The sequence below is a fragment of the Rhincodon typus genome, chromosome 13 (assembly GCF_021869965.1).
Source record: "Rhincodon typus isolate 14 chromosome 13, sRhiTyp1.1, whole genome shotgun sequence".
Classification (NCBI taxonomy): domain Eukaryota; kingdom Metazoa; phylum Chordata; class Chondrichthyes; order Orectolobiformes; family Rhincodontidae; genus Rhincodon; species Rhincodon typus.
The window spans coordinates 4,863,017-4,883,617 of NC_063344.1; the positions used below are offsets into that span (position 1 = coordinate 4,863,017).

General features: G+C 39.9%; 1 protein-coding gene across 1 annotated transcript in view; it reads right to left on the minus strand.

Annotated features, from left to right (window-relative positions):
• Nucleotides 1–20,601, minus strand: part of LOC125484666 (5'-3' exoribonuclease 1-like) — a 47,847-nt gene that overhangs the window by 2,508 nt on the left and 24,738 nt on the right. Inside the window, exons 13-18 of the mRNA XM_048604228.1 lie at nt 16,914–17,082; nt 13,156–13,319; nt 7,617–7,730; nt 7,354–7,465; nt 6,375–6,532; nt 2,587–2,903 (exon numbers count right to left, since the gene is read on the minus strand). Of these exons, the coding sequence (XP_048460185.1) occupies nt 2,592–2,903; nt 6,375–6,532; nt 7,354–7,465; nt 7,617–7,730; nt 13,156–13,319; nt 16,914–17,082 (1,029 nt within the window). The 3' untranslated portion in view covers nt 2,587–2,591. The remainder of the gene's footprint in view (nt 1–2,586; nt 2,904–6,374; nt 6,533–7,353; nt 7,466–7,616; nt 7,731–13,155; nt 13,320–16,913; nt 17,083–20,601) is intronic.

Consider the following 20,601-nt stretch of genomic DNA (forward strand, 5'->3'; position numbering starts at 1 on the left):
CCCACCCGACCCAACACACACACACCTACACTACCCACCCCACCCAACACACACACACACTCCCCACCCCCCCAACACACACACACACACACACGTGCACACACACACACTCCCACCCCCACACACATGCATTCCCTGCTCCCCCATCCCCCTCAGACAGACACACACACACACAGATATAAATGGGTGAATTTGTATTTGTACTTACACTCTATTTTGTTCAAAAAGCACAATTTATAGACAGTGGCGTTTTGTAAATTCCTTCTTTAGAAATAAAACCAGTCTGACTCCAAACCAAAACGCAAGTAGATTCTAAACAAGGCCTCACACCTAACATACACTGTCTGACCTAAAATGTCACCTCTTCTTTACACTGATAAAACCTTTAGTTCTCTCAGGACTGTGACTTGAAAGAAATTCAGGGATTTAAATATATACATATTAATCAATTAAAACCTTCTAACTGGTTAAAGATTTAACAACATCTTAGATTTGTTTAGTATATCCTCATCAGTGGTGTGACCCTTTGATCTTTTACTTATACATTCTGTGTCTGATACTATCTCTCTCACTAACACCTGAAGGAGGAGGGAGGCTTGGAAAGCTTGTGTTTTCAAATGAACCTGTTGGCCTATAGCCTGGTGTCGCATAAATGAAAGGGAAAGTGACACAAAATAAACAAAATTCCCTATTATAACTTGGACTTGTAGAAATGAAGTACTAATGGGTAGTTGCTTTTACAAAAAAAAATTAAACTCGTATTTCTAAAAAGAAATTCTCAATGATTTTGTTCAATCAAACAGGAACATCACTGGAAACCATGAGAAACTCATTCAGACCAACAATGGTTATATGGAAATGCCATTTACAGAGAGATTGTGAGATGCTTTCAATCATTGCTGTAATTAATAAACAAACAGCTTTATTCAGATGACGATCAAGCAATTTTCAATCTTTACAAGTTGTTGAGTAGGATAAAAAAGTAGTAATTTACCAAGGAAATGAGATCTACAAACATAATTTTTAAAAGTGGATCTTCCACAAGCTTCAGAGTAATGTATGTAGTCTTTCATTCTACATTTTGAGCCGTGATAAACTAACTGAAGCAAATAAATTCAAAATAAACTCATAACGTTACATCAAGGTGCAGACCACAAACTGGAATCAAATAAATTCAGAGCTAGAGTTTCTGCCCACTAACAATGAAAGGTTAGAAATGTCAAGGTGTCGATCTCAAACGGAATTCAAAACTAAAATTGCTGTAACAAAAATTAAATTACTATTTAAATTTTTGGAGCCCACAATATGAAAGCATACATTAAAAATGAAAAAAATTGACTACACTCTTCACAATTGAGGCTTATCTATCAGTAGAGGTAAATTATGACCTGCCTCACAAGCAAAAATCACAGATTTCTGACTGGATCATTTATGAGATTAGCATTGCTGAAGCTTGAAAAATAGCAGGATGACAAGTGATATCATGCTTTCACAATTCTGGCAGTTTTCCCCACAGTGTACAATCCATATTTGGTGTAAAGGCATCAAACAGTAAATAAATATCAACTGTCAGTCATCATTAAATCAGAAGAAATGCCACAGACAGTGAAAACACCATTTATACTGTATAAAAGGAGAACTTGCCAGGTAGACTCTGGAGAACACCCAGTTAATGATAACTGATAGTTAACCATCAAGCTTTAAATTTTAGACCAGGCAGGTTGACTGATTGTTCAAGCCACTAGCCCTGTGAAATGAGCCAGAGAATGGAGTCACGTATTTTATTGACTTGAAACAGACAGGGTGTGTGTACACATTCTTGTTGTCTGTAAATAAAATATGGCCCTTTGTATTAATATATTAGTTTCTAGCAATGACACGTGCCCGACTCATGATCCTAAACTGTTTGTGTAATTCGTCACACACTCCGCATTACAGAGCTAATGTCATCCAATCGCGGAATCATACTTAATGTTGGACAATGTTGAGCATTTTGTCAGCGCAAGTTGGTTGTGTACGATCAAACCTTACTTATTGTCAACAGCCAAATATCCATACTGTTTGTACAATCTGCCTGTTTTTGGAATGCAAGGCCTACATACCTATCACCACACTGGTACAGAAATTCATATAACCACATTACTTGTTTATGAGATAGGCAGAATTACTTTATGGCTTGATAGCAGCAAAGTATGACAAGCAAGACAGAAAAGGATATTGAAAACAAAAGACATATAATTCAGATCAACAGAAAGTGCAGGCAGTTTATGTATGGCTTTCTCCAGCAACTGGTCGCTGCTGGAGAAAATTTTATTTAAGTGTGAAAATGTATTTGTGTAACAGAATATTCCACAAAAAAAACATTTGTTTCAAATACACGGGATGGAAGAACAATCATGGACAACAGAATGATCCATAAGTGCCAACTTTCAGTGGAGACAGTTTGCACCCTTTAACAGGATCATCTGCAAATTTAGGAAAGATCACGATTACATAAAAACAAATCAACAAATGGAAATCAAGACTAATTTTCAAAAAATTACCCTGAATGAAATTAAATTGTAGAAACAGTGTAATCGGAATCACCTTAGCTACTGTGGCAGTCGAGATGCTCCAAAATTGACTGCCAGTTTCCTGTGCTTGCGTTTACCAGATGAACCTGCCACTGGCCTTTGCTGCCCTTGGGGTTGAACAGAGGTCTGTACAATTGCTTTATTCTGGGATTCGAGGGGAATTCGACCAGGCTGAAAAAAATTTCTTGAGGTGCTACCAGAAGGATACCCGTGTGATGATGCATTCGAAAAGTCCATCGTAGTTGGTGGTTGATTCAGCTTTTGCTGAATTGAATGATTATACTCCTTGTCATCATATGTTTTATTAAAGCTTGTCCGCCTCTTGGTCACCTTTGAAACAAGAAAAACACACATGGTGATCTCTACAACAAATGTTTCAAGAATAGAATAGAATAGAATCCCTACAGTGTGGAAACAGGCCCTTCGGCCCAACAAGTCCACACCAAACCTCAGTGCATCCCACCCAGACCCATTCCCCTGTAACCCACCTAAGCTACACATCCCTGAACACTATGGGCAATTTAGCATGGCCAATCCACCTAACCTGCACATCTTTGGACTATGGGAGGAAACCGGAGCACCCAGAGGGGGATTCTTTTTTGGTTCTTATTGCGTGGACGGGGTGTGAGGGATGAGGTGCGGGAGATACGGTTGAGGGCGTTCTCGACCACCGAGGAGGGGAAGTTACGGTCCTTGAAAAACGAGGACAACTGAGATGTACGGGAGTGGAATGCCTCATCCTGGGAGCAGATGCGGCGGAGGCGAAGGAATTGGGAATAGGGGATAGCATTTTTGCAGGAAGGTGGGTGGGAGGAGGAGTATTCTAGGTAGCTGTGGGAGTCGGTGGGCTTGACATGAATATCAGTTTCTTGGTGGTTGCCCAATATGGAGACAGAGAGGTCCCCGTACATCTCAGTTGTCCTCGTTTTTCAAGGACCGTAACTTCCCCTCCTCGGTGGTCGAGAACGCCCTCAACCGTGTCTCCCACATCTCCTGCACCTCATCCCTCACACCCCGTCCACGCAATAAGAACCAAAAAAGAATCCCCCTCGTCCTCACGTACCACCCCACCAACCTCCGGATCCAACGCATCATCCTCCGACACTTCCGCCATCTGCAATCCGACCCCACCACCAAAGACATCTTTCCCTCCCCACCCTTATCTGCTTTCCGGAGGGACAACTCTCTCCGTGACTCCCTTGTCCGCTCCACACTCCCCTCCAGCTCCACCACACCCGGCACTTTTCCCTGCAACCGCAGGAAGTGCTACACCTGCCCCCATACCTCCTCCCTCACCCCTATCCCAGGCCCCAAGAAGACTTTCCACATCAAGCAGATGTTCACCTGCACATCTGCCAATGTGGTATACTGCATCCGCTGTACCCGGTGTGGCTTCCTCTACATCGGGGAAACCAAGCGGAGACTCGGGGACCGCTTTGCAGAACACCTACGCTCGGTTCGCAACAAACAACTGCACCTCCCAGTCGCGAACCATTTCAACTCCCCCTCCCATTCCTCAGACGACATGTCCATCCTGGGCCTCCTGCAGTGCCACAACGATGCCACCCGAAGGTTGCAGGAACAGCAACTCATATTCCGCTTGGGAACCCTGCAGCCCAATGGTATCAATGTGGATTTCACAAGTTTCAAAATCTCCCCTCCCCCCACCGCATCCCAAAACCAGTCCAACTCGTCCCTGCCTCCCTAACCTGTTCTTCCTCCCACCTATCCCCTCCTCCCACCTCAAGCCGCACCTCCATCTCCTACCGACCAACCTCATCCCGCCCCCTTGACCTGTCCGTCCTCCCTGGACTGACCTATCCCCTTCCTAACTCCCTACCTACACTCACCTTTCCTGGCCCCATCCCCGCCTCTTCGACCTGTTTGTTTCCTCTCCACCTATCCTCTCCCCCTTTTCTGATGAAGGGTCTAGGCCCGAAACGTCAGCCTCTCTGCTCCTATGATGCTGCTTGGCCTGCTGTGTTCATCCAGCCCTGCACCTTGTTGTCTCGGATTCTCCAGCATCTGCAGTTCCTACTATCTCTGATTCAATAATTTGAGGGGTGTTTATTTTACTTCTTTCATGTTATTAGGATAATTGAACTGTTCAACTATGAACTACTTTTGATGGGTACTCATTTTTCTTTTGTTTCTAATTTGCAAGGAAATGTGCCATTACAAAAAATGAGGTTGATGATCCATTAGATAGTAGGAACTGCAGATGCTGGAGAATCTGAGATAACAAGGTGTAGAGCTGGATGAACACAGCAGGCCAAGCAGCATCAGAGGAGCAGGAAGGCTGACGTTCCGGGCCTAGACCCTGCTTCAGAAATGCCATCAGAGGAGCAGGAAGGCTGACGTTTCGGGCCTGCCCTAAACGTCAGCCTTCCTGCTCCTCTGGCCTGCTGTGTTCATCTAGCTCTACACCTTGATATCTCTTATCATTGATGATCCATTAACCTGTTTTGGTGGTGTTATCTGCAGGATCATTGTTATCCAGGTCACTGGAAGAACTAATACACTCTTCATTGCCACAAGTCTTTTACAACCATATGTAGAAGTCCTCAACCCAACAATTGTCACCTACGACAATGCAACATTTCCTCAGCACTGCACTGAAGTGTCAACTTTGAAGGACAGATTTTTGGTCTTTTTTGGGGAATCAAGGGGCATGGGGCATGGACAGGATGTGAAGTAGAGTTGAGACCAAGCATTAGCCAGGAATACAGCAGCAGGTTCAAGAGGTCAAATGGTCTACTCCCATTTCGAATGATCTTATACCATCAAGATGGAGGAGAGCTTAAACTCAAACCTCAGAGTCTAAAATGAGAATTACACCACTGAACCAAACAAATCACTTCTATTCATTCCCAGAAAAGGAGCATTTCCTACCTCAACAACATTTTAAAAACAAAAGTACAGGAATTCACATTTCCTAGGCTTTAAAAGCTGACAATTCAGTGCAGGATTTTAAAAATATATGCACTGTCTTGTGTCTGAAAAGTTAGAACAGGGCCCCTGGCTGCTTGCTCAGGTGATTGTTAAACAACCTTGAAGCATTAGTTGTTCTGGGTATTCTGGTCAACATTGTTCCCTGAAATACCATGAAAAAAACTGCTTTTTGTTCATACATTGGTAGCCTTGTCCAATGAACAGTGCGAACCTTTAACTTGACCCAAGTTGAAGTACTTCAATAACAGGCATTACATTAACAAATTAACTACATTAACAAATCATGATTTTTAAAAAAATGTGAAGCAGCATGCAATGAGAATTCTGAGACTCGAGGGAATTTTTACTCTCCAAAACCTAACTCAATAGAAGCCAAACAGGAATCAGTCAAAAAGTAGCCAATCAACTGACTGTTCCATTCCCACCAGCTGTGGATTTAAACATCACTAATTCAAAGTCAATCATTAGCTCAGACGGTTGGATGGCTGGTTTGTGATGCAGAGTAATGCTAACAGCATAGGTTCAATTCCTGCACCAGCTGAGAATACAATGAAGGACTTTCATTCTCAACATCTCCCCTGGCCTGAGATGAGGTGACCCCAGGTTAGAACCACCACCAGACATCTCTCTCTCTCTCTAATGAAAGACAACCTATGGTCTGGAGGACTATGTGATTACTGTTTCTTCCTAAATTAGGCATCATGTTATGTAAATTGGGGTCTTATCCGCGCTTGAGTACACAAATTCAACAAGATTTCTTATCAAGACATATCAAGAAAGAGAATAGTGCTTCAGCTTTCCCAATTGCAGAGAACACATTTTTAGAATAAAAAAGCCATGGAAACGTACCTGCAAAGGCACAAATTGATTGTGAGTACCAATGAGCACTCCTCCAGGGCAGATGTTTCCTGAATATGGGATCTGAAAGCTATTGTACAGCGGGGGAGGAATCAAAGTTGTCCAAGGCATAGGACCATATCCATTAGGAGCTGTAGGCATCATGCCACCTGAGGATTGAAAGACATTCAAATATTGTGAGATTATTTCACATTTGGGAATGTTTTAAAAATGGACTGTTCTCATCCTCCTTTATTCATTTATAATTTTAATTTTCAACTGTTTCAATTTTCATTTCATGCCATTTCTCACTCCTAAGCGATTTGACATGCTCAGCAATACTGAGTTTGCTTTCTGCCTCTTTCCCTGCCTGCTATGTTTGGTCTGTTGCATTCAAATTGTAATCTCATGTCCCTGAATGTCATTTCTGGGGTGAAAACAAAAAAAAAATAAAAAAAATAAAAAAAATCGACATTTTCCTGAGCAATAGCACAACTCCAGTAAAGTTGCACGGCAGACAAATTCAACTTGCATGAAGTGACTATTACAGCATTAAATTACCCCTTAACTATTTTAGATAACAGCTTTTCTTGGAATTAGCTAATCGTAAAAAGTAAAACAAAATTTAAAAACAAAAACACATTTCTAATTTAATAATTAAATCCAATTTCTAAAATTTCAATACAGTAGTCATGGCAAGCATGGAAAAACAACAGAAACTGAATAATGTTGCCTGGGCAAAAGCATCCCAAAACTCAAGAAAATATCCACGCTAAGGAGTACATGGAGAAATAAAGAGACATTAACATATGGTAAACACTTCTTGATTTTTTGCATAAATTTCATAAATTTCCATGGCCTACTTAACATTTTTCTAAACAAAAAGGCACCAATACCTTACTATTTTTGTACCATAGGTTATTCAAAACTAAAATGGAAAAGCTACAGTAATTAATGTATGCTAAGGTTTTAATTATTAGATATTTCTTACCAGGGGTCTGACCAAAGGATGGTGGAATGACAGGTGATGGTACGGCTCCTGCAACTGGTTGATAACTGGAAAACATATTTGGAGGGAGGGGAACATTTTGTCCCGTGGCATTCTGTATGACCAAAAGTTTAAACAGCAAATAAATACCACAACTAAAATGAGACAGCAATAGGTATGTTTCTTTTTAAAATACTAGATTAAATAAACTGAAATCTTAATTGGCATATTAGCAAGTTGAAAAGAGCAAAGGATGTTGTTTGTACCAGTCGCTGTAATGCAAATGCTGCAGCTTTTTCCTGGGCATCACTGTCTGACTGGCACTGAGGTCCATGCACAAGCAAACCATTTGCTAACTTTACTTGGCAAACAGTCAGGCCCTAGTGAAAACAAATGCATTTCATTAACAACCAGTGGTTGAATCATGTGTATACTAGTGGATAAATGATTGCAATTATAAAGAGACATAATGTTAATATACAAAGATGAAAAAGGATAACTGGGATAACCAAATCTAAACACAAAGTACGTTCTTAATAAGTAAAACAAAGAATTGTAGACACTTGAGATCTTAAATAAAAACACAAAATGCTGGAGAAACTCAGTAGGGTTGGCAGCATCTGTAGAGAGAGAAACTGTCCAGACGTGTCCAGACAAATGATCACTGAATTCAAAACATTAGTTTTATTTTTCTCTACAGATGCTGCCAGACCTGCTGACCATCTTAAGGATATCCGATTTCCCACTAACTGAAACCATTTCACTTCCAGTCCTACTTCAATGGAAGAATCTATATCTTTCATGAACACTAAATTTCTCTTCCAATTTACAGTGTAAATTATTTTGTCTATTATCCTAGCAAACCAGATGTTCTAAAGAAGGGATTCTGAACTTCCACAACAATTAAAAGAGTATGGTTTCTCCAAATAATCAGCATCTCCACGACCAGATGCAGTATCAGTTAGCCACCAGAAGTAGCAGGATTATGTAGCGTTTTGAGGTGTGAGTAGGTTATTATTACAATGGTACTTTGACATTATTTTTAAATCTTTTATTGGGAAATATTTTGCTCAATATCCTTCTGTATACGTTATCATTGGTTGTTGTGTTTAGTGATTATTAAAATAATATTTACTCCTTTGCTACATTCCCCTCGGCTGAAATACAGTTCAAAGCACATAACAGTTAAAATGAATACTTCAAATACATCGATCCAACAAATAAATCTTCATCACTACTTTTAAGAAGCAGCACTGCAGTACAGATCAGCACCCACTCACATTCTGTATTGGAAACACTTTGAGGGGAGGTGGAGGAGTTGTGGTAAGACTCGCAATCCAGAACACCAGGCTCATGCCTGGGGTTCAAATGCCACCATGGCAGAAGGTCAAATTTGAATTCAATAAAAATCTGGAATTAAAAAACTCACTTTATGGCAACTAGGTAACCATTGTCATTTGTCATAAAAACCTATCTTTTTCACAGTAATTGAATAATTGAGACCATTTTTGGGGAAGGTGGGACCTGTTCAAGAGGGAAGGCCTTCACCTAAACCATGACAGGACTAATATTTTCGTGGGTGGTTTTGTTACCACTGTTGGGTGGACTTTAAAGTAGATTGGCAGCGTGATGGGAACCTAAGGAAAGGCTCTCAGTTAGTGGGAGTGGGTGAGGGCTTAAGGAAAAACAGAATCAAGGTAGTTAAAAAAAAACCAAGAAGCATCTGAGCAGTGTAGCATTAAGATGATTGGAAACCAGATAGTGACAGAAAAAGATAGAATGTTTAAAAAACAAAGGTTCTTCTGGTGAAGGTGTTAAGAATCAAAAAGGTATTAAAACTGGCATAAGAGCACTTTATCTGAATGCTCACTGAATTCGAAACAAGATAAACGAGTTGATGGCACAAATCATCACGAATGGGTATGATTTAGTGGCCATTATAGAGAAATGGTTGCAGCGTGGTCACTACTGGGAATTAAATATCCAGGGGTATCAGACTATTCTGAAGGACAGACAGGAAAGAAAGGGAGGTGGTTTAGCTCTGATATTTAAGGATGACCTCAGGGCAGTAGTGAGAGATGATATAGATTCTATGGAGAAAAAGGCTGAAACAATGTGGGTGGAAATTATAAATAGTAAGGGGAAAAAGTCACTGATAAGCATAGTCTACAGGCCACCAAATAATAACATCACAGTGGGCAGGCAATAAACAAAGAAATAACTGATTCATGTAAAAATGGGACAGCACTTATAATGGGGGATCTTAATCTACATATTGATTGGTCAAACCTCCCAAGTCAGTCAAGGCAGCCTTGAGGAGTTTGTAGAACGTATTCACAACAGTTTCCTCAAACAGTATGTAATGGAACCAGTGAGGAAGCAAGCTATCCTAGAACTGGTCCTGTTTAATGAGAGAGGAATAATTAATGATCTCACAGTTAAGGATCCTCTCCAGAGAAGTGATCACTGTATGGTGAATTTAAAATACTGATAGAGGGTGAGAAGCAAAATCCAATACCAGTGTCTTGTGCTTAAACAAAGGAGACATCAATGGGATGAGGGAGGTGCTGGCTAAGGTAGACTGGGAGCAAAGACTATATGGTGGGACAATTGAGGAGCAGTGGAGGACTTTCAAGGTGATTTTTCACAGTGTTCAGCAAAAGTAAATACCAGTGAAAAGGAGGGACTATAGGAAAAGGGACAATCAGCTATGGATAACTAAAGAAGGGTATCATTGTGAAAGCTAATGCATACAAAGTGACAAAGATTAGTGGGAAACTAGAAGATTACATTAGAGAGAGCAGCAGTATGGCGTTAAGGTAGAGGATCAACCACGATGTTGTTGAATGGTGGAAGAGGTTTGATGGGCCAAATGGCCTTCACTTTACCTATCTCTATTTTCCAAATTGCCATGGTTGAATTGACAGGTCAAAATAATTCCCTCCTAGATGTTGGTGACAATGTGGATTACCAAACCTGGTCAACACCAAAAGATTTTAATTCTTCACTGCAGTCTGCTAACCGAAACATTGATGGTGCCTGAAGCCACTTCTTTGCATCAGAACTCTGCTTTAAACTGTAAATAACCTGTTCCAACAAATACAAACCCAGATCACTAAAACCAGAGAAACCTTCCTCAGCTCTGCCCAGGTCAACTACAACACAGCCTGCTCAGAAGTTACTTTTAGGTTAAGTATCCCTCATTTACTTGCAATTTCTTTGATCTGATCAAATAATTGGGTTTTACAGCTTTTAAGAGTCCACTGATTTTTTTTTAAACTAACCTAGCTTTAATTCCCAAAGCAAACTAAAATAAGTCCACAGAGGCCAGTATCCGATCACTGAGTCACTCTTTATTTACATGTGCACAGTACTTGACACAGGTCTGGCTTCCTCGATACCAGCTCTCAGAATGAACAGAACCTCTGACTCTCCTGTTTATTTCTGTCACCCAGGGCTCCCTGATTGGGGCTGTTAATCCAGTCCAAACAGGGAACTCATATTCTATGAGGTCCACCTGGCTGATCTTGTTACAATCACTACACAAACAATCTCTCTGTTTGCACTAATAACGGTCCAATATAGACAGCATGTCTTTAGCTCAGCAAAACCCCACCTGCTGTTTCTGATCATGTGTTTCTGACTGTTCATCTCTTAAAGTAACATGGCCCTGACCTTTCAGATGCAACACATTACCATTTGCTTTAATTACTCATGGATCCCACTTTCCACAGTTCAAATTTAATTTTAAAAACTAAAAATTACATTCTAATTAGAACACATGGACCATGAACTAGCTACTTACATCACTAGACATGGGATATACTTGATCAACATTCCATTGTACTTCAATGCCAAGTAATTTAAATATCTGCAAATACCCTTCCTTGCTTAATATCTTTTTAAAAACTCAATCTAAGCCCAAATTAATAACAATCAATGGAAATGACTAAATTCATCAAGTTGCCTGCTAGTGCCATATAGTCAGCGACTGTGGCTTTGACTCAGACAGCCCATTTACACACATTACTAGGTTTCAATATGGGCCAGTGGCAGCACTCTCACTGAAATCAAAAACAGAATTCAAGCACAATTCCAAAGACTTTGGCATATAATCAAGGCTGACATTTCAATGGAGTGTTGTGGAGGTGCTACATTTTTAGGGGTGCTGTTTTTCAGATGAGAAATGAAATACTCTTGTGTGGACATGAAATAATCCAGATACTCAAAGAAGAACTGGGGAATTCCCCTGGTGTCCTTGCTATCATTTATCCTTCAACAAACATCCGACAGAGAGATTTTCAATCACTTATCTTGTTGCGATCTGTGAGACTTGACTGTGTATAAATTGCTGATATCTTCTGACATTACAATGTTTGAAACGTACCCATTGCCTGTAAAGCACTTCAGATTATCCTGAAGTTCTAAAAGATGCTGAACAACTGCAAGTTATTCGTTGCTGTAAAAAAATACACCCAAAATAACAAAACATTCCTTTACTGACAAACTCTCACGAGAAAATACATTCTGCATTATTAAGGCTGATAAATGAGTGACAGAATAGATCTGAACCTTGACCAAGCTTATAGGCAGTAGAAATCTGGAAATACATACACAAGATTTGGGGCTAAATGTCCATTCTGAAGGGGCACGACAGGGTAGATATTGAGAAGATGGTTCTGCGGGAGGGGGAAATCTCAAACTCGGGACATACTTACTGAATAAGACATATTTAAAATGGAGATGCAAATAAGTATCTTCTACAATAAAGTAATGAATGTCTGGAATTCTCTACCCCAGAGAGCTGTGGAGACTAAATTACTGAAAGTATACAAAGAGAAGGGTAATAGATTTTTGAAATATCAGCCAAGTTGATCGCTATCCTGAGCGGGTGTGAAACAATAGCAAATGGATGAAATGGATTTCTGAAGAAGGGTCCCGACCCGAAACTCCAACTTTCCTGCTCCTCTGATGCTGCCTGGCCCGCTATGCTCCTCCAGCTCCACACTGTGTTATCTCTGACTCCAGCATCGGCAGTTCTTAGCATCTCTGATTTTCCTAGCTAACATCAGTTCTGAAGAAGGGTCACTGGACATGAAACGTTAACTCTGATTTTTATTCACAGATGCTGCCAGACCTGCCGAGCTTTTCCAGCAACTTCTGTTTTTGTTGCATTCAAATTCAACATTTGTTTACACAGCTCAAACTGGAATTCTATGAGCAAATGATTTGACTGTGGAATAAATCAAAATTGTGAATTGAAGCTTGTAGATTTAGAAAGATGATAAAAGTAATGTGTCCTTGGATGGCAGAAATTTGGATGATTGAAATTTGGATGATTGTATGCCTGGCAATTCAATCTTAGTAATCAATATTATATTTCAGTACTGGTGAGAAATGCAAAAAGTAAATTCTTTAGCAACAGCTAAACCAATTCAAAAGGCAAAAGCTGAAATAGTGATCTGATTATCAAGTTCATCTTTGATCAGTAAAAGAATACAGGCAGTCCCTGCATTGTGAACAGGGTCCAGTCTCGAGTCCATTCACAAGTCGAATTGTATGCAAGTTGGAATACAATGCAGGATAATATAATATAGCCATTTGTCAGTACAAAGAAATGTTTGCATGTTAGATGCTTAAAATCAATATTAATATACCCTGCATGGGATCATAATTGTTAGCACGATTGCTCATAAGTCAAATATTCGTAAATCAGGGACCACCTGTTTTTGCAAGTTGCATTCTGATTCACACGTATGTTGTTCATTGCTAAGTATTAAACTATAAATTCAAATTTGTTCCAACCTGTGGGGTCCTCATGAAGCTAAAATCTGGATGTGGTAGACCAATTCTGGCACAAATGGTGAACAACTCAGACACTGAGGTGGATAAAGGAGGTTGCTGTCGTCCTTGATAATGACCTGAGAGATCTCCACTCTGTGAGCCCTGAGGTTTGTTGATTTGTGCAGCTGGGAAAAAAAATGACAAGATATGGTTTAAGCTATTTTCCACAGAAAAAAAAAAGAATTTTGCCAACAATAGGAATTAAATAGAAAATCCAACACTGTACATACATTGAATCTAACAGTATATTCTAGATACTCTGCATAGCTTCTAAGAAACTGTGCAAAATTAAAGTTTTCCTTTTAAAAAACAGCTTTGTGTTTAATGAAATACTTGTAGGATAAAGGGACTTGCTTTGATTTAAAGAATGCAAAAGGGTCAAAGAAACTGAAGTACCTAAAGTGTTAGCAATAAACAACTTCTGTCTTTGTTATTGATGATGGTAATTCAACAAACTCAATTTGACAAAAACACTACAAATAAACCTAAGTTGATGTCAAATTGCTGATAAATGATTCCAATATCAGTAGGTACTTTTTTTTAAAATTAACCCTTTTTTTGAAACAACCTGTACAGAGATGTTATTACATACCTCTGGAACAGATGGGATTTAAACCCAAAATTCTTAGTCTAGGGGTAGGGACACTACCAATGTGCTTTAAGAGTCTTAACAACTGCACATTTGTGACACCAGTTAAACTGGAAATGACATGAGATTTACTCAATTGACCTCTGAGGTCAACAGAAATTTGGCAAAATAGTTCTTCAGATAATCAGAAGGGGTGAATATTGCACGTGATCAAGAATTTGCTTTGTGGTACCAAGAGAATTACAATGAAACAGATAATAGGAGCAGGAATAGGCAATTTGATCCTTTGGGCTACTCCACCATACAATATGATCATGGCTGATCATCCAATTCAGTAGCCTCTTTGTGCTTTTTCTCCATAGCCTTTAGGGCCAATAACTATATATAAATCCTTCTTGAAAATATTCAATGTTTTGGCACCAATTGCTTTCTGTGGGAGAGAATTCTACAGGCTCACCACTCTCTGGGTGAAGAAATTTCTCCTCCTCTCAGTCCTAAATTGCTTACCCCATATCTTTAAGATTGTGAGCCCTGGTTCTGGACTCTCCAGTTATTGGGAACATCCATCCTGCATTTACCTGGTTTAGTCCTGTTAGAATTTTATAGGTTTCTGTGAGATTCTCCCAAACTCCAGTGAATATAATCATAACCGATCCAGTCTCTCCTCATACATCAGTCCAGCCATCTCAGGAATCAGTCTGATAAACCTTCATTGCACTCCCTCCATCACCAGAACATGCATCCTCAGATAAGGAGGCCAAAACTGCACATAGTACTTCAGATGTGGTCTCACCAAGGCCCTATACAATTGCAGCAAGTCATTCATGCTCCTGCACTCAAACACTCTAGCGTGAAGGCCAAAATGCCACTTGCCTTCTTTACAGCCTGCTACACGCTTACTTTCAGTGACTTGTGAATGAAGACATCAAAGTTTTGTTGCTCCTCGCCCTCTCCCAAGCAATTGGCATTCAGATAATAATCCGCACTCCTATTTTTGCTACCAATGTGGATAGCCTCACATTTATCCACATTATATTTCATCTACCATACCATACTCAATCAATTTGTCCAAGTTACAGTGAAGTATCTCTGCATCCTGCTCATAGTCCACCCTCTCACTCAGTTTCATGTCATGGGTGACAAGGTGAACTCGATGGATTATCATGTCTCATTATGATGCCAGTTTGAGATGCATGAGGATGACGCAGGATAAATTTAATATGATAAAAATTCCTGCATTTTCCATATCATTTTCTGTCATCAATTTGTCAAACTGCACAATGTTTATATGGGAAAAGTGCAAGTAGGTATTTAGCACCAATAGAAACATAGCTTACTGCAGAGTCAACATCACTGAAAGCAAGATTATTGGGAGGTAGTGGGGTGGGGAGAGGAGGAAGACAGGAGATGTGGTGGGGAGAGGAGGAAGACAGGAGATGTGGTGGGGGGAGGAGAAGAGCAGGGAGAGGGACAGGGAGACGAAGACAGAGAGACGGTAAGGTGGCAGATTCTCCATAAGGTTTCATGCTTGATTAGCTACCACTATATTGTCTTCGTTACTGATGATAAAATTACTTCCACATCGACATCCATTTCTCATGATTGTAGGTACAAGCAACAGATTCAATATAATCACGGAACTAGTTAATAATAGATGTGCATGAATGATCTACAGATAGTAGAGTCACAGAATCATACAGCATGGAAACAGACTCTTCGGTCCAACCAGGCCATGTCAACCACAATCCCAAATTAAACTAGTCCTACCTGCCTGCACTTGGCTCATATCTCTCCAAACATTTCTTATTCATGCACTTAACCAAATGCCTTTTAAACAATGTAACTGCACCCGCATCCACCACTTCCTCGAGAAGTTCATTCCACACACGAACCACTCTGTGTAAAAAAACCTGCTGCTCATGTCTTTTTTAAATCTTTCTCCTCTCACCTTAAAAATATGCCCCCTAGTCTTGAAATCTCCCACCCTAAGGGAAAAGGCACCTGCCATACTCCTCAATATTTTATAAACCTCTCTAAGGTCACGCCTCAACTTCCTACACTCCAGCGAGAAAAGTCCCAACCTATCCAGCCAATCCTATATCTCAAACACTCCAGTTCCAGCAACATCCTGGTAAATCTTTTCTCAACCCTCTCCAGCTTAACAATATTCTTCCTATAACAGGGTGACCAGAACTGGACATAGTATTACAGAAGTGGCCTCACCAACATCTGTACACCTCAACATGACATCTCAACTCCTAAACTCAAAAGTCTGAGCAAGAAGGCAAGCGTGCGAAATGCCTTCATAACCAGCTTGTCTACATGTAAACTTCAAAGAATTATGTACCTGAACCCCTAAGTCTCTCTGTTCTACAACACTAGATATGCCCTACTTTTAATTGTCCAAGTCCAGCCCTTGTTTGTTTTACCAAAATGCAATACTTTACATTTATCCAAATTAAATTCCATCCATCAGCTCAAAAGCATAACTGCACACGTGCTTGTATACACAACGGGAGGCGATGGCCTAGTAGTATTATCACTGGACTGTTAATCCAGAGATCCAGATAATGTTCTCGGGACCCGGGTTCGAATCCCGCCATGGCAGATGGTGGAATTTGAATTCAATAAAATACCTGGAATTAAGAATCTAATGATGACCATGAATCCATTGTCGATTGTCAGGAAAAACCTATCTGGTTCACTGATGTCCTTTAGGGAAGGAAACTGCCATCCTTACCTGGTCTGGCCTACATGTGACTCCAGATCTACAGCAATGTGGTTGACTCTTAACTGCTCTCTGGGCAATTAGGGACGAGCACTAGATGCTGCCTAGCCAGCGAAGCCCTCATCCCGTGAATGAATAAAGAAAAAAAAAACACGGATGGCAAAGCAGGATTTTGCATTCCCAAGCAAAACTGCTCATCTCCTGAGATCAGAAAAAAGTATGAATATAAATTGAGACTGGGATTCAAATTCACTCATCTTTGGGAGTCGACTGGTAATTCTGCACTTGTTTTACAATTACCAGAAAAGGCCACACAATTTTCTTTATTGATTTGGTCTTGAGCAGGACAAAACTAAAAATGTACGCAGCATACAGTCATTTCAGATGGTATTTATTACTTACCAAGTTTTTTTACTGGACGTTGATGTGGGGTATATCCTGGTTTCTCATGAAGGGTAGTGGATGTCTGAAAGCTCTCTAGCTTAGTATTAGAGGATATATTTATTTCTTTCTGAGGGGTTGCACTTGTACCATCTATCTTCAGAATTTCCTTTAACATCTGTGTTCCTTTCTATTAGCAAAATTAAAATATTTATTACATTGATGAGAATTAAAACTGAATTGATTCTACATGGTTTTTCACAAATTCAAGCTATGAAGAAAACATCCAAATTATTAATTCATACAAATAGAAGAATTCATCATGGGAGCAGAACATTATTTTGACACAACTAGACTAGAATGCCCAAGTAATTAATGTGGATTAACAATCCAAGAATATTTTAAACTAATAGATGGGTTAAAAAGAGATAACTTTCTGAGAATGCATTGAAGATTATATTCTATTGCCCACAATGGATTGAAAATACTTTGCATCTTTTATACAATAATCAACAATAAACTAGCTCCTTCAGTAATAAGTGCTATTGTTCAAGATACTTCAGTTTGAATAATCCCAAGGAAAATGCAAGAAATTGTGAGCAACAACTGTCTCAAACCTATACAAATCAAGCCAAAACATAACACACCCAATTCAGTTTTAGGTTCTGGGGCCTATATATGGATGAAAAGGATAATCCATTTCCAGCAGGTTTTTCCAACATGAAGGTGACTTGCAATATCAGCTTAGTCGCCATCATCCTACTGAACTACTACAGAGAGACAACTGGTGGAGGTTTAACTTGAGGGTGACCATATCTCCAGCAAGGGGAGATGTTAAGAAGATGGTGACTCCATGGTAACTTGTAATGTGTACATGTCTCAAAATGACATTTTAATAAAATTGCCCTAACATCTGGAGTGGAGCACCATGGTAGAAGTCTGTTGACTGACAGGGTCCGCACTGAGATTGCCTTTAATCTATTTCAATAAAAACACCATTACGATTTTTTTTACTGAAAGATCCTGCTTAGCACAGTTTTTGTGAAGTTGGAGCTTATATTGTTTCAAGGGTGGATACAAGACAGACATTACACTTGGGATTCAGGAAGAGTTTGCCAATTCATAGAATAAGAATCCCTAACAGTGTGGAATCAGGCCATTTGGCCCACTGCTCCACGCCAATCCTCTGAAGAGCATCCCATCCAAAACCACCCCCTCACCCTATCCCTGTAACCCTGCATTTCCCATGTCTAATCCCCTTCGCCTGCACATCCCTAAACACCATAGACAATTCAGCATGGTCAATCTACCTAACCTGCACATCTTTGGATTGTGGGAGGAAACCAGAGCACTCAGAAGAAATCCTAGACACAGGAAGGAGATGTAAACTCCACTCAGATATTTGCCAAAGGGTGGAATTGAACCCGAGTTCCTGGTGCTGTGAGGAAGCAGTGCTAACCATTCAGTCACCAGGCCACCCCATTCAATTGGATACTAAATTGGCTTGAAGGTAGAAGACTAGTGGGTGGTGGTGGAGGGTTGTTTTCCAGACTGGAGGCTCGTGACCAGTGGTGTGCCGCAGGGATCATTGCTGGGTCCACTGTTGTTTGTGATTTATGTAAACGATTTGGATGAGAATTTAGGAGGCTTGGCGAGTAAATTTGTGGATCACTCCAAAATTGATGGTATAGTAGACAGTGAAGGAGATTATCTAAGATTACAAAGGGATCTTGACCAATTGGGCCAATGGGCTGAGGAGTGGCAGATGGAGTTTAAATTGGATAAATGCAAGGTATTGCGCATTTTGGTAAAACAAACAAAGACAGGACTATACAATTAATGGTAGGGCCCTGGGTAGTTTTGTCCAATAGAGACATCTGGGGGTTCAGGGACATAACTCTTTGAAAGTTGCACAGGGTGGTTAAGAAGGTGTTTAGCATGCTTGCCTTCATTGCTCAGCCCATTGAGTATAGGAGTTGGGATGTCACATTGCAGTTGTACAGCATGTTTGTGAGGCCATTTTTGGAGTACTACGTACAGTTCTGATCGCCCTGCTATAGGAAGGATATTATTAAATTGGAAAAGGTTCAGAAAAGATTTACAAGGATTTTGCCAGGACTTGAAAGTTTGAGTTAAAAAGGATAGGCTAGATAGGCTGGGAAATTTTTCACTGGAGCATAGGAGGTTGAGTGGTGACTTTATACAGGTTTATAAAATCATGAAGGGCATAGATAAGGTGAATAGCAAAAGGTCTTTTCTCTAGGGTAGGGGTGTTCAAAACTAGAGGGTATAATTTTAAGGTGAGAGAAGAAAGATTTAAAAGGAGCCTGAGGGGCAACTTTTTCACACAGAGGGTGGCTCGTATGTGACGTGATCTGCCAGGGGAAATGGTGGATGCAGGTACAGTTACAACATTTAGAAGACATTTGGACAGGTACGTGAACGGGAACGATTTAGAGGGATATGAGACAAATGCAGGGAAATAGGACTACTTTAATTTGGGAAATTTGGTCAGCATGGACGAGTTGGACCGAAGGGTCTGCTTCTATGTTGTTTGGCTCTATGACTTCAAAGAATTCAGATAAATTTGAGAGATCTTTCCAAAAACACTGACATTAATATTTTCAATTAGTTCAGGAAAACAACTTCCTTACCAACTGCAGACACATTAAACAAGCTATAGATATATAAATTGATCTCTGCAAGTAATATGACATAGCTTATTCTTGGATTAGTCACCCAGTCGAAGACTTATTATAATTAGAAAAACCGAGCAACATATAAAAAGTTGTTTAAAATTTTTTTGATTTTAAGCAAGTTCAACATCTCTACAACACCACCTGCTTGCAAGATATTTTCAATTTGGCACTTTATTTCAGACTCTCCCTTCCATTATTTTGGTAGTACAGCCCACACAGCAATCCCTAATGCTTATATCTCAAAACAACTATTATGTATACAAGTACAAGAGATTCAGCTGCTGTAACATATTGGAACATACTACAAAATCCAAAACAAAACCTGTTACAAGTTATTCATTACCTGCTGATATTTTCTCAGTTCCATCAGATACTGTATAACACATTCTTATTTTGTTTTACTCACTGTCCCTCCAGACAACCAGCATGGACAAGACTTACTAAAAGATATCTTTCTGTGCCATAACCTATGATTTTATTATTCTATTTTCAATTACTTCAAAAAAAAACTGATAGTGATGGTTTGGGTGGAAACAGTTTGTCCATTTTGTTGACCTTTCCAAAACTCATTTTATTTTTACAAAGGAGATCCTATTTTCCTCCAACACCCTAGTAACTAAGGTTCCATTTTGTGAAAACATTAAGGATCATGATCTAAGCTAACATAATGTGGAGGTGCCGGTGTTGGACTGGGGTGGACAAGGTCAGAAATCACACGACACCAGGTTACAGTCCAACAGGTTTATTTGAAAACAGAAACTTTCCGGGCCTCCCTCCTCCTACAGGTGTTAATGAGAGAGGTAGTATCAGACACAGAATTTACAGGATCAAAGGATCACACCATTGATGAGGACGTACTAAACAAACCTAAGATGCTGTTAAATCTTTCATCAGTTAGAAGGTTTTAATTGATTAATATGGATATGTAAATCCCCAAATTCCTTTCAAGTCACGGTCCTGAGACAACTAAAGGTTTTATCAGTGTAAAGGTGACATTTTAGGTCAGACAA